Source organism: Oncorhynchus mykiss, chromosome 13, assembly GCF_013265735.2.
Source record: "Oncorhynchus mykiss isolate Arlee chromosome 13, USDA_OmykA_1.1, whole genome shotgun sequence".
Classification (NCBI taxonomy): domain Eukaryota; kingdom Metazoa; phylum Chordata; class Actinopteri; order Salmoniformes; family Salmonidae; genus Oncorhynchus; species Oncorhynchus mykiss.
The window spans coordinates 70029544-70043010 of NC_048577.1; the positions used below are offsets into that span (position 1 = coordinate 70029544).

The window sequence follows — 13467 nt, forward strand, 5'->3', positions numbered from 1 at the left end:
TCTGTAGAAAGCATGTTTATTTTACTCAAAAATATTGATTCATTGATTGAAACCCAGCACAAAACAACATGATTTATTGTAAAACATCTTGAAGCTGCAGAAGTGTCTACTGTTCCAGTTGAAAATGAATACACATGATAACACATCTATCTGTGTAAAATAATGGGTAACTTGACAGTGGTGTGACTGTGTGTTGGGGTCAATTCCATTTCAATTCCAGTCAATTCCAGTCAATGCTTTTCAATGAGGAATTTAAAAAAAATGGAATTGGAATTTGGTTTACTTTCCGAATTGACTGGAATTGAAATGGAATTGACCCCAACACTGGTGTAACTAACTGCTTAATGTAGATGTTGATAACAACTGGTAGTGGTGAGTCCCATGGTCATCTGGAGTAATGCCGACCGCACAGATGGCAAGACACAGCCTATGGCTCTAGCATCCTCCATGAACTCAGTGCTGCAGGGAAAACAGAGAGAAGAAGAAAAACTGGTGAATAAATGTCATGTAAACAGAGTAGAACAGCCTGAGTTTTACCCATAAGGCTCTGGTCAACAGTAGTGCACTATGCTGTGTAATGATATGGGGGGAAAGGTTAGTGTTGGAACAAAGGCAAACACACTATCCAGGATACACTTCCACACTCCTCCCCCAGGGGGCAGCACCAACAGGGTCTAGGTGCTGAGCTAAGCCTTGATAAGCACATCAGGTGCAGCCAATGAAGGTGATTGGCAGTCTGGGAGAGAGAGAGAGGAGGACAGAAGCCTCTCAGTCGGATTTTATTGGTTTTTGTTGTGTTAGAAAACCTCTTTAGTTGGGCATATATTTTTGTAGTGTGGTTTCTGTTCATATTTACTTTGTCACCATAAACATATGGATAATTTGCTTAGACTGGCCGATCAAGAGGTCAATTACTGTCTCCTGGGTACATTCAACACCTGGCTGAATACGCTGACCTCTCATACTTATACACACATCAACTCAGGTTACAGACCACGTAGCTAGGACCCCTAGACTTAATGAGTCAAGTTACACACCATGTAGCTAGGATCCCTAGACATAATGAGTCAAGTTACACACCATGTAGCTAGGATCCCTAGACATAATGAGTCAAGTTACACACCATGTAGCTAGGACCCCTAGACTTAATGAGTCAAGTTACACACCATGTAGCTAGGATCCCTAGACATAATGAGTCAAGTTACACACCATGTAGCTAGGATCCCTAGACATAATGAGTCAAGTTACACACCATGTAACTAGGACCCCTAGACATAATGAGTCAAGTTACACACCATGTAACTAGGACCCCTAGACTTAATGAGTCAAGTTACACACCATGTAACTAGGACCCCTAGACATAATGAGTCAAGTTACACACCATGTAGCTAGGACCCCTAGACATAATGAGTCAAGTTACACACCATGTAACTAGGACCCCTAGACTTAATGAGTCAAGTTACACACCATGTAGCTAGGATCCCTAGACATAATGAGTCAGGTTACAGACCACGTAACTAGGACCCCTAGACATAATGAGTCAAGTTACACACCATGTAGCTAGGACCCCTAGACTTAATGAGTCAGGTTACAGACCATGTAGCTAGGACCCCTAGACATAATGAGTCAGGTTACAGATCACGTAGCTAGGACCCCTAGACATAATGAGTCAGGTTAGATGTAGCTAGGACCCCTAGACATAATGAGTCAGGTTACAGACCATGTAGCTAGGACCCCTAGACATAATGAGTCAGGTTACATGTAGCTAGGACCCCTAGACAGAATGAGTCAGGTTACATGTAGCTAGGACTCCTAGACAGAATTTCGTAACACTATAGATGAGGATGCCATTTCAGACACACCCTGTGCCTTTGAATTGATCTTTGAGTAGAATACTGAATCCCCATTGGTTCCTGAGTCTCTGAATGTCGTGTCATGTACACTACATTACCAAAAGTATGTGGACACCTGCTCGTCAAACAACTCATTCCAAAATCACGGGCACAAGAGCATTAGTGAGTTTGGGCACTGATGTTGGCCGATTAGGCCTGGCTTGATGGGATGAGGTCAGGGCTCTTTGCAGGCCAGTCAAGTTCTTCCACACCGATCTCAACAAACCATTGCTGTATGGACCTGGCTTTGTGCACGAGGGCATTTTCATGCTGAATCAGGAAGGGCCTTCCCCAAACTGTTGCCACAAAGTTGAAAGCACAGAATCGTATCCTGTAGCATTAAGATTTCCCTTCACTGGAACTAAAGGGCCTAGCCCGAATAATTTACTCCTCCTCCACCAAACTTTACAGTTGGCACTATGTATTGGGGCAGGTAGCGTTCTCCTGGAATCCGCCAAACCCAGATTCATCCGTCAAACTGCCAAATGGTGAATCGTGATTCATCAGTCCAAATAACGTGTTTCCACTGCTCCAGAGACTAATGGCTGCAAGCTTCACACCACTCCAGCTGACGCTTGGTACTGTGCACGGTGATCTTAGGCTTGTGTGCGGCTGCTCGGCCATGGAAACCCATTTCGTGAAGCTCCCGACGAACAGTTATTGTGCTGACGTTGCTTCCAGAGGTAGTTTGGAACTCGGTAGTGAGTGTTGCAACCGAGGACAGACGATTTTTACGCGCTACGTGCTTCAACACTCGGTGGTCCCGTTCTGTGAGCTTGTGTGGCCTACCACTTCACAGCTGAGGCGTGGTTGCTCCTAGATGTTTCCACTTCACAATAACAGCACTTACAGTTGACCGGGGAAGCTCTAGCAGAGCAGAAATTTGACAAACTGACTTGTTGAAAAGGTGGCATCCTATGACGGTGCCACGTTGAAAGTCACTGAGCTCTTCAGTACGGCCATTCTACTGCCACTGTTTGTCTATGGAGATTGCATGGCTGTGTGCTCAATTATATCCACCTATCAGCAATGGGTGTGGCTGAAATAGCCAAATCTACTCATTTGACGGGGTGTCCACATCCTTTTGTATATGTGGTGTATTTAGGCAGTACCTTGAAGTCCCAGAGGACCATAGCTCCATCCAGACCCACACTGCTGTACTTGTCCACGTGGGCCTTAGTTCCTGACACAATACACAGCTGACTGGAGGGAGACACAGGAGCAGAGAGAGTCAGTATACTCTACAAGCATTTCGCTACATCCGCAATAACATCTGCTAAACACGTGTATGTGACCAATAACATCTGCTAAACACGTGTATGTGACACACACAACACACAACACACACACACACAACACACACACACACAACACAACACACAACACACAACACACAACACACAACATACAACACACACACACAACACACACAAACAACATACAACACACACACACACACAACACACACAACACACACACAACACACACACACACAACACACAACACACACACACACACAACACACACAAACAACATACAACACACACACACACACACACAACACACACAACACACACACACACACACACACAACATACAACACACACACACAACACACAACACACAACACACAACACACACACTCCCTCTCTCCTCACGTGATGCTGTTCTGGTGCAGGCAGCCCAGCTCGTTGCTCTCGTCGTCAGTAGCCTTCTTATCCAGATTGCGGAAGTGTTGCATGGCGGACATGCTGCCCCTAGAGGTCTGCTTGGGGATGTCCAGCTTCTTAACAAACTTCAGACTGCCGGGGCCCTTATAGGAGAACTGAAACGGACAGCAGTCATGGCCCTGAAACAGAGGGTTTAGACATTAGGTATGCAGGGTATGTATGATAGGAACACAGGATTTAGACATTAGGTTTACAGGGTATGTATGATAGGAACATAGAGGGTTTAGACATTAGGTATGCAAGGTATGTATGATAGGAACATAGAGGGTTTAGACATTAGGTATGCAAGGTATGTATGATAGGAACATAGAGGGTTTAGACATTAGGTATGCAGGGCATGTATGATAGGAACATAGAGGGTTTAGACATTAGGTATGCAGGGTATGTATGATAGGAACATAGAAGGTTTAGACATTAGGTATGCAGGGTATGTATGATAGGAACAGAGGGTTTAGACATTAGGTATGCAGGGTATGTATGATAGGAACACAGAAGGTTTAGACATTAGGTATGCATGATAGGAACATAGAGGGTTTAGACATTAGGTATGCAGGGTATGTATGATAGGAACATAGAGGGTTTAGACATTAGGTATGCAGGGTATGTATGATAGGAACATAGAAGGTTTAGACATTAGGTATGCAGGGTATGTATGATAGGAACATAGAGGGTTTAGACATTAGGTACGCAGGGTATGTATGATAGGAACATAGAGGGTTTAGACATTAGGTATGCAAGGTATGTATGATAGGAACACAGGATTTAGACATTAGGTTTACAGGGTATGTATGCTAGAAACATAGAGTGTTTAGACATTAGGTATGCAGGGTATGTATGATAGGAACATAGAAGGTTTAGACATTAGGTATGCATGATAGGAACATAGAGGGTTTAGACATTAGGTATGCAGGGTATGTATGATAGGAACATAGAGGGTTTAGACATTAGGTATGCAGGGTATGTATGATAGGAACATAGAAGGTTTAGACATTAGGTATGCAGGGTATGTATGATAGGAACATAGAGGGTTTAGACATTAGGTATGCATGATAGGAACATAGTATGCAGGGTATGTATAATATTGCCTTATTCCTGAGTCCCAAATGGAACCCTATTGCCTTTATATAATGCGCTGCTTTTGACCAGGACCGACAGGAGCGAACTGTAGAATACCAGGCCACAAGGGATCCTGTAAAGCCTATATATATAGGGGACAGTGTTCCATCTGGGACAGTGTATCACTGAACTCAATGAACTCCCACAGGTGGAAGTGGTTCGGTGAACTGGGCTCACATGTTGAGTAACCTTGCTATGTGTCTGGTCGGTCACAAATGAAGAGAGTGATGAGAGGTGTGTTTTCTTACCGCGGCAACCATCTCTGTGGGGCTCACATAGAGCACGCTCACTAGAGGGAGGCGGTCCGTTGTCAGCTGAGTCATCCTGTCAATTGACACGAGGTCAGAGATCAAGAGTCATGGGGTCAATGACATGTTCCTCTCTTTGTGTGAATCTCTAAATGAAAGATTCCTCTCATCCCTTTCTCCTAGCCTCTTCCTCAAAACATCAGAAGGACACAAGGTTCCTTTTCAAGGATCTCCTCCAAGGCTCTAATGGCTTCCCTTTTCCATTTTCATGAGAGGAGGCGAGAGGACGACAGTAGTGGAGGAGAAGACTGAGAAGCACCCTTTCTGTCAGTGATAGCTACTCGCTCTTTCCCCTTCACTCTTTCCCCCTTCACTCTTTCCCCTTCACTCTTTCTCCCTTCACTCTTTCCCCTTCACTCTTTCACTCACTCTTTCCCCCTTCACTCTTTCCCCTTCACTCTTCCCCCCTTCACTCTTTCCCCTTCACTCTTTCACCCCTTCACTCTTTCACTCACTCTTTCCCCCTTCACTCTTTCCCCTTCACTCTTTCACCCCTTCACTCTTTCACCCACTCTTTCCCCCTTCACTCTTTCCCCCTTCACTCTTTCCCCCTTCACTCTTTCACTCACTCTTTCCCCTGGGTGGCGTCGGCCACACTGATGCTGCTGTTGTGAGCGACCCAGGCCAGGTGGTCTCCGCTGGGGGAGAAGGAGACACTGTGTACCCAACCTCCACAGTCCTTGGTCTCCAGCAGCATCTCCCCAAATGGCATCTTAGCCCCCCAAGCTGTCGGGCCTGGCTTGTCCTCGATTTCCTTGATGTAGGCAGAGAAGATCCTGCATGAAGAGTATTTGGGAATTGTCATGTTTGTATCACTATCCGGCTCGCACAGCGTTACTTTAATACCTGCTTATTTTGTATCACAAAGAGAGAGAGAGAACGTGTGAGAGAGTATTTTTAAATGGCGTTATAGTAATAACAGACTGCATATACATTGGTATAAAAAAAAAATCAACCACCATATTATGACTCACACCTAGAAGAAAGGGTTCTTCAGCTGTCCCTGTAGAAGAACCATTTTTGGTTCCACTTGACCCCTTTTGGGATCCATGTAGAATTTTCGGTGGAAAGGGTTCTACATGGAACCCTAACGGCTTTTCCAAACGGTTCTCCTATGGGGACAGCCCGAATCACCCTTTTAGGTTCTAGATAGCACCTTTTTTTTCTCTCTAAGATTGCATGGTAAAGAAACCTGTTGTGAGAAAACACAAAACTATGACAAAATTGTTTGCGAAATGACATCAGATTCAATTCAAAGGTGGTGCAGGGTTTATCACGCAGAAGTGCTGTACAGATGTAATTACATTGTCATAGTTTTGTAACAGCTCCTTGACCAAGCATTGACCAAATAAATAATCTGACCCGATAATTACCTAGATAAAGGTTGAATAAATAAGAATCGGCAAAGCAATAGCATCAACAGCATTAGAGACAGTTACTATCTGTTGGTTCTGACCTGCAATGGAAGCCTTAGAGACAGTTACTATCTGTTGGTTCTGACCTGCAATGGAAGCCTTAGAGACAGTTACTATCTGTTGGTTCTGACCTGCAGTGGAGGCCTTAGAGACAGTTACTATCTGTTGGTTCTGACCTGCAGTGGAGGCCTTAGAGACAGTTACTATCTGTTGGTTCGGACCTGCAGTGGAAGCCTTAGAGACAGTTACTATCTGTTGGTTCTGACCTGCTGTGGAAGCCTTAGAGACAGTTACTATCTGTTGGTTCTGACCTGCAGTGGAGGCCTTAGAGACAGTTACTATCTGTTGGTTCTGACCTGCAGTGGAAGCCTTAGAGACAGTTACTATCTGTTGGTTCTGACCTGCAGTGGAAGCCTTAGAGACAGTTACTATGTGTTGGTTCTGACCTGCAGTGGAAGCCTTAGAGACAGTTACTATCTGTTGGTTCTGACCTGCAGTGGAAGCCTTAGAGACAGTTACTATCTGTTGGTTCTGACCTGCAGTGGAGGCCTTAGAGACAGTTACTATCTGTTGGTTCTGACCTGCAGTGGAAGCCTTAGAGACAGTTACTATCTGTTGGTTCTGACCTGCAGTGGAGGCCTTAGAGACAGTTACTATGTGTTGGTTCTGACCTGCAGTGGAAGCCTTAGAGACAGTTACTATCTGTTGGTTCTGACCTGCAGTGGAAGCCTTAGAGACAGTTACTATCTGTTGGTTCTGACCTGCAGTGGAAGCCTTAGAGACAGTTACTATCTGTTGGTTCTGACCTGCAGTGGAAGCCTTAGAGACAGTTACTATCTGTTGGTTCTGACCTGCAGTGGAGGCCTTAGAGACAGTTACTATCTGTTGGTTCTGACCTGCAGTGGAAGCCTTAGAGACAGTTACTATCTGTTGGTTCTGACCTGCAGTGGAAGCCTTAGAGACAGTTACTATCTGTTGGTTCTGATCTGCAGTGGAGGCCTTAGAGACAGTTACTATCTGTTGGTTCTGACCTGCAGTGGAAGTCAGAGGATCCTGCAGCCAACAGGATGTTGTTGGGGTGCCAGTCCAGACACATCACCGTGGACCGGATGCTCTTCTTTATGTGCTTACTGAGCCACCTGCCAGAAGTCAGAGGTCACAGAGGTCTCAAAGGTCAAAGGTTGCAATAGATTCATACTGGACAAATCTCAAGACACTACTGAGCCATTAACAGGGTCAGAGGGGAAAGGTCACAGTAGATTATTTCTGGGAACATCTCAATTGGTGCCTCACTTCCAGCCTATAGTGTACTACTGTAGTAACAGTCACAATAACAGTATTAGTAAGAGGGTACAGTATTAGTACCCTCTTACTAATACTGTAAGAGAGTACAGTGAGAGTGAGTGAGTGAGTGAGTGAGTGAGTGAGTGAGTGAGTGAGTGAGTGAGTGAGTGAGTGAGTGAGTGACCGACCGTCCGACCGACCGACCGACTGAACGTGTTCCGTGTCTCTCACCAGTCGTTCTCCTTCTCGAAGTAGCAGACAGAGATGAGGCGAGCTCCACTGCCCAGGGCAAACTTATTCTCCAGAGGGGACCACTTGACGAAAGTAGCAGCCCGGTTGATCCTCACCAACACCAGAGTGGGCTTCCACACCTTGTCCTTCAGGGTCCACACGTACGCATTACGGTCCGATGCACACGTCACGATGCGGTTCGAATCCGGAGCCCAGTCGATGCCTGGAAGGTTTTTAGGAGAAGGAGACAATGAAGAGAATGATGCAGTTGGAATCTCATAATGCCTTGTGATGCAACATGTTCAGGCTAGCACCTTGTGTGTGTGTGTGTGTGTGTGTGTGTGTGTGTGTGTGTGTGTGTGTGTGTGTGTGTGTGTGTGTGTGTGTGTGTGTGTGTGTGTGTGTGTGTGATCAGTGGGTACCTGTGATTCGTCCACTGTGCTCAGTCAGCTCGTGGATCTTGGCCCACTCGTTCCCCTTCTTCTCATAGATGATCACCACACTGCTGTTGGGGCTGACAGCAATCTCTGGAGATAGACATCATTATGTCACTACAATATCTTGATTAACAACAACGAATACACAGCAATATCTGGAGAGAGGAGAAACATCTTTACGCCACTACAATATCTTGATTAACAACAACGAATACACAGCAATATCTGGAGAGAGGAGAGACATCTCTGCATCTCTACATCATCTTGATTAACATGTAACAAATGTGTAATGGATCGAAACATGCTGATTGACAGTTGTACACACACACACACACACACACACACACACACACACATACACACACACACACACACAAGCGCACACAGACACACACAACATTGCATATTATGTGGAGGAGAGATGTCTATAATGCATTGACGTATCATATACGACCCGTACAGAAACATACAGTACATTGTATATGTATACACAGCCAATTCTCCAGTGGTGAATCAACACTGACAGTGTTCAGTTCAACACTGGGCCAGTGTGTATAAGTGTCCACGCTTTTCAGTGTTAACTCGTTGTTAAAGGAAATTAGCACTTTTAGTGTTATGCAACACCTCATATTTAACACCAGGAAGTGTATATAATTGCAATGACACCTCATAGTATTTTTTTGAACAATTACACTAACTAGGCCTAGTTTCACCCTAGTAAAAAGGTCTGAAACTCATGGTTTTACAGGCCACATCAGGCCTTGAAGTAGGGTAGGCAACTTTCCCCAAATTCTCAGACATCCCGGTTGGATTTTTTAATTATTTCCTCCCATTTCCAGGAATCTTCCACCCGCGACTTCTGAAAAATCTGGAAATTATGGCAAGATTTTTTGACCAGAATTTTGCAACCCTTACCTGCAAGTCACACTATGCTGGTTTGCAAAGTGATTTGTAATTCCTATCAGGAACCCAGACAGAATGACTGCTTGGGTTAGCAGCGTTGTGTGAGAGTATTTAATATTTAAGAAGGGAACAACCTTTTCAGTAACGGGTACAAATCTAATTAACTGATTTTATTCGTTTTGAAAAAGGGTTGTTATTTGTCTTTGAGTAGCATAATATGAATCAATCAATCTCTGTACAAACAAAAACAAAAGTATAAAAAAAAACAATCATTAAAAAAAATCTACCTGCAGTAGAGCATGCTGGGAAATATGATAATAATGGCCGTGGTTTTGATGGGAACGTTATACTCTCCACAGAGTAAAACCAGAGAGGATGAGGCAAAGAGAGAGATTTCACTCTCACCAAAATCTGTCCACGCGGGAATACAGCGTTATTCAATGAGTTTCTGTGGGCTTAATGAGCAGACTGATAAGCAGACTTCCTGCCTTCTCACCTTTGGGACAATGGCTCCTATTGTTAGCCTCTAGTCATTATATAATGATCTCTGGTAAAACTGGCACAATCACACTCTCACAGTCAACACTGGTTATTAACATCAACACTGGGGTTGTCTACACTAATAGAGTTAATTTAACACCTGAACCAACACTAGAAATATTACACTGAAAAACATCTACATTACATTACCCTCTTTCCACTGGGATTCTCTGCCTCTAACCCTATTACAGGGGCTGAGTCACTAGCTTACTGGGGCTCTCTCATACCGTCCCTGGGAGGGGTGAGTCACTGATGTTCTCATCCTGTCTGGGTTGGGTAGGCGCCCCCCTTGGGTTGTGCCGTGGCGGAGATCTTTGTGGGCTATACTCAGCCTTGTCTCAGGATGGTAAGTTGGTGGTTGAAGATATCCCTCTAGTGGTGTGGGGGCTGTGCTTTGGCAAAGTGGGTGGGGTTATATCCTTCCCGTTTGGCCCTGTCCGGGGGTGTCCTCGGATGGGGCCACAGTGTCTCCTGTCTCAGCCTCCAGTATTTATGCTGCAGTAGTTTATGTGTCGTGGGGCTAGGGTCAGTTTGTTATATCTGGAGTACTTCTCCTGTCCTATTCGGTGTCCTGTGTGAATTTAAGTGTGCTCTCTCTAATTCTCTTTTTCTCTCTTTCTTTCTCTCTCTCTACCTGACATGATGACTCCTTGCTGTCCCCAGTCCACCTGGCCGTGCTGCTGCTCCAGTTTCAACTGTTCTGCCTTATTATTATTGGACCATGCTGGTCATTTATGAACATTTGAACATCTTGGCCATGTTCTGTTATAATCTCCACCCGGCACAGCCAGAAGAGGACTAGCCACCCCACATAGCCTGGTTCCTCTCTAGGTTTCTTCCTAGGTTTTGGCCTTTCTAGGGAGTTTTTCCTAGCCACCGTGCTTCTACACCTGCATTGCTTGCTGTTTGGGGTTTTAGGCTGGGTTTCTGTACAGCACTTTGAGAGATCAGCTGATGTACGAAGGGCTATATAAATAAATTTGACTTGATTTGATTAGGTAACACTGGCCAATTTACTGTGTAGCAATGGCATTTTCTTAACCTTGTCCTCAGGCTCTATTGTTACTGCATATAGACGTTGGAGAGAGGGAGATCCGGCTTGGGACCAGATTAGCATGTTTACCTACAAATTTCTCTCTACGTCAAAGATAACTTGTTTAATGTAGAGATACTGTAGATAAATCACAACGTTCATGTTACATCTTTGTACTTTAACAGAATACTAAAAGGGTAGAGTTAGACTAGTAAAGGAGACGAAGAAGAAGAGTGAAGTCTAATGTGTCCCAAATGGCAACCCTATTCCCTACACAATGCTCTTTGGGTCCTGGTACAAAGTAGTGCACTATATAGGGAATAGGGTACCATTTGGGCCCACACTACAGTATGGAGCTCCTTACATCTCTGCTAACATTTCCTCTGTTGATAATCACATTCCCCAGATCTTCAGACAATTTTTAATGGACAGCAATTAGAGGAGGAAGAGGAAATGCATCTGCAGACAGCAAACAACACAAGGGGTTTGTGTCTCAACGGGCTCCCTATTCGCTACATAGTGCACTACGTATGACTAGAACCCTATGGGCCCTGGTCAAAAGATAGTGCACTGTATAAGGAATTTGGGACGCTTCCGAGGAGCCAGCAGGCCAGCTAATGGAGGTATAGACCGGGAGAAAGAGAGGTGTGTGTGTCTGTGTGTGTGTGTGTGTGTGTGTGTGTGTGTGTGTGTGTGTGTGTGTGTGTGTGTGCGTGTGCGTGTGTGTGTGTGCGTGCGTGCGTGTGTGCGTGCGCGTGTGTGTGTTGAAATGCGGGCAGACTGGTTTAAGTAGTACTGCAGGACTACTTACGTGTCCTGTCCTTATTCCAGGCATGACAGGAGAGAGGCTCCAACCCAAAGCTGTACAGAGACATGCTTCAACAAGGGGTCCACAGGGTTCTGGAATGTGGCTGGGAACGGAATGTCTTCTTCTTGTCAGGGATTGGTTGGAACTCTACTGTAGTAAAACCAGGAAGGGAGGGTTAAAAGTGAGAAAGATTGGGTTAGATAAAGTTAGATTGTAGGCCTAGGCTATACTCTAGGAGGGAAATTTGCCCCCAAGCAACTCAACCCCAAGTGTATTTCAGAAACTGACTGAATAGTTGTTTTTAGTTGTATCTTACACTAATCGTGCCCGTTTAGGTAAATATTAAGTTGAGCGTCGACTTTTGTTGAGTTGAGCAACGAGTTGAGCAAGGAGACTAACTGTGGACGTTGGTCGTCAGCGTTGGCACATACTTTGTAAACACAAAATGGCTACCTTTCATCTTTACATGGTTGTTGTTGCCTGCTAACTGTGTTGACATAGTGGGAAAACCCATTGCATTCAGATACAGTTAACCCTACAGTATATATTTTTTTGTATAGGTAGAGATTTGTATCTTCCTTCCACTTGGTGGGAGACACTCAGAAGACCAGAAGGACTTTCTGATTGATCCTATATGCACAACAACATTAGACTGGTTCCATTGCAGACCCTTAATGGTATGGCTCTATTGGCCTCCATTGCGCTATGCCTCTCATACTGTCACTCCTACATTCTTGATGCCCTTGATACGTGGCATTACAAGACCTTTCTGCAATGCCTCCCAGTCCCAGTATCTGACAAGGAACTGAACTGAGAGTGCTTTCTTATCACACTTAATTAGCATAGAGATCAAACACACGCAGACACAAATACACACACAGACAAAGATACACACACAGACACAGATACACACACAGACACACACTCAAACAGGAAAGACCACACCATAGAAAACCCTAAGAAACCCAATGCAACTAAGAAACAAGGGAATGTCAACCAAAACCAGTCTCTCCCTCCTACCTCTCCTTCCTCCAGTGGACAGGAACGATAAGATGATGTAAACCAACGTCTCTGTGTGTGTGGTTGTAGCAGGGTTGTATTCGCGGACTCTGGGCAGTCGACACGAATGAAGCAGTGCAGCGCAGGACTGGAGAGGACACAAGAAGAGGAAGTAGAGCGAGATTGAGAGACACACAGAGAGAGAAGGAGGGGAGACGAGGGTGTGTCTGCGTATTCAGCTACTGCGCATGCACCTGGGACAAAGGTTGGTGGAGGATGAAGATAACATGCAGACTGTCAGGTGACTTCCCCCAAAAGGACACCTGTAGTAGTCAGGTGACCTCCCTCAACAGTACACCTGTAGTAGTTTGACTGAGACTTTCCCCCAACAGTACACCTGTAGTAGTTTGACTGAGACTCTCCCTCAACAGGACACCTGTAGTAGTCAGGTGACCTCCCTCAACAGTACACCTGTAGTAGTTTGACTGAGACTTTCCCCCAACAGTACACCTGTAGTAGTTTGACTGAGACTCTCCCTCAACAGGACACCTGTAGTAGTCAGGTGACCTCCCTCAACAGTACACCTGTAGTAGTTTGATGACTCTCCCTCAACAGGACACCTGTAGTAGTTTGACTGAGACGTTTCCTCAACAGGACACCTGTAGTAGTCTGACTGAGACTTCCCCCCAACAGTACACCTGTAGTAGTCAGGTGACTTCCCTCAACAGTACACCTGTAGTAGTTTGACTGAGACTTTCCCTCAACAGGACA

The 13467-nt window shown here is 45.1% G+C and overlaps 1 protein-coding gene across 3 annotated transcripts; it reads right to left on the bottom strand.

Annotated features, from left to right (window-relative positions):
* On the bottom strand, positions 1 to 12985 carry zgc:86896 (actin-related protein 2/3 complex subunit 1A-A). 3 transcript variants are annotated; one of them, XM_036942038.1, is made up of 10 exons: positions 12718 to 12985; positions 11701 to 11818; positions 8399 to 8503; positions 7977 to 8199; positions 7493 to 7600; positions 5616 to 5822; positions 4987 to 5062; positions 3551 to 3741; positions 3005 to 3095; positions 1 to 459 (listed from the first exon to the last, which is right to left on the bottom strand). In XM_036942038.1, exons 2-10 carry the CDS (start codon positions 11762 to 11764, stop codon positions 454 to 456), a joined length of 1071 nt encoding a protein of 356 aa, XP_036797933.1. In that variant the 5' UTR covers positions 11765 to 11818; positions 12718 to 12985; the 3' UTR covers positions 1 to 453. The 3 variants fall into 3 exon arrangements, with proteins under 3 accessions (XP_036797933.1, XP_036797931.1, XP_036797932.1); XM_036942036.1 differs by having other exon boundaries at positions 11701 to 11847; positions 12718 to 12894; XM_036942037.1 differs by having other exon boundaries at positions 11701 to 11844; positions 12718 to 12890.
* Between the last annotated feature and the right edge of the window lie 482 nt (positions 12986 to 13467).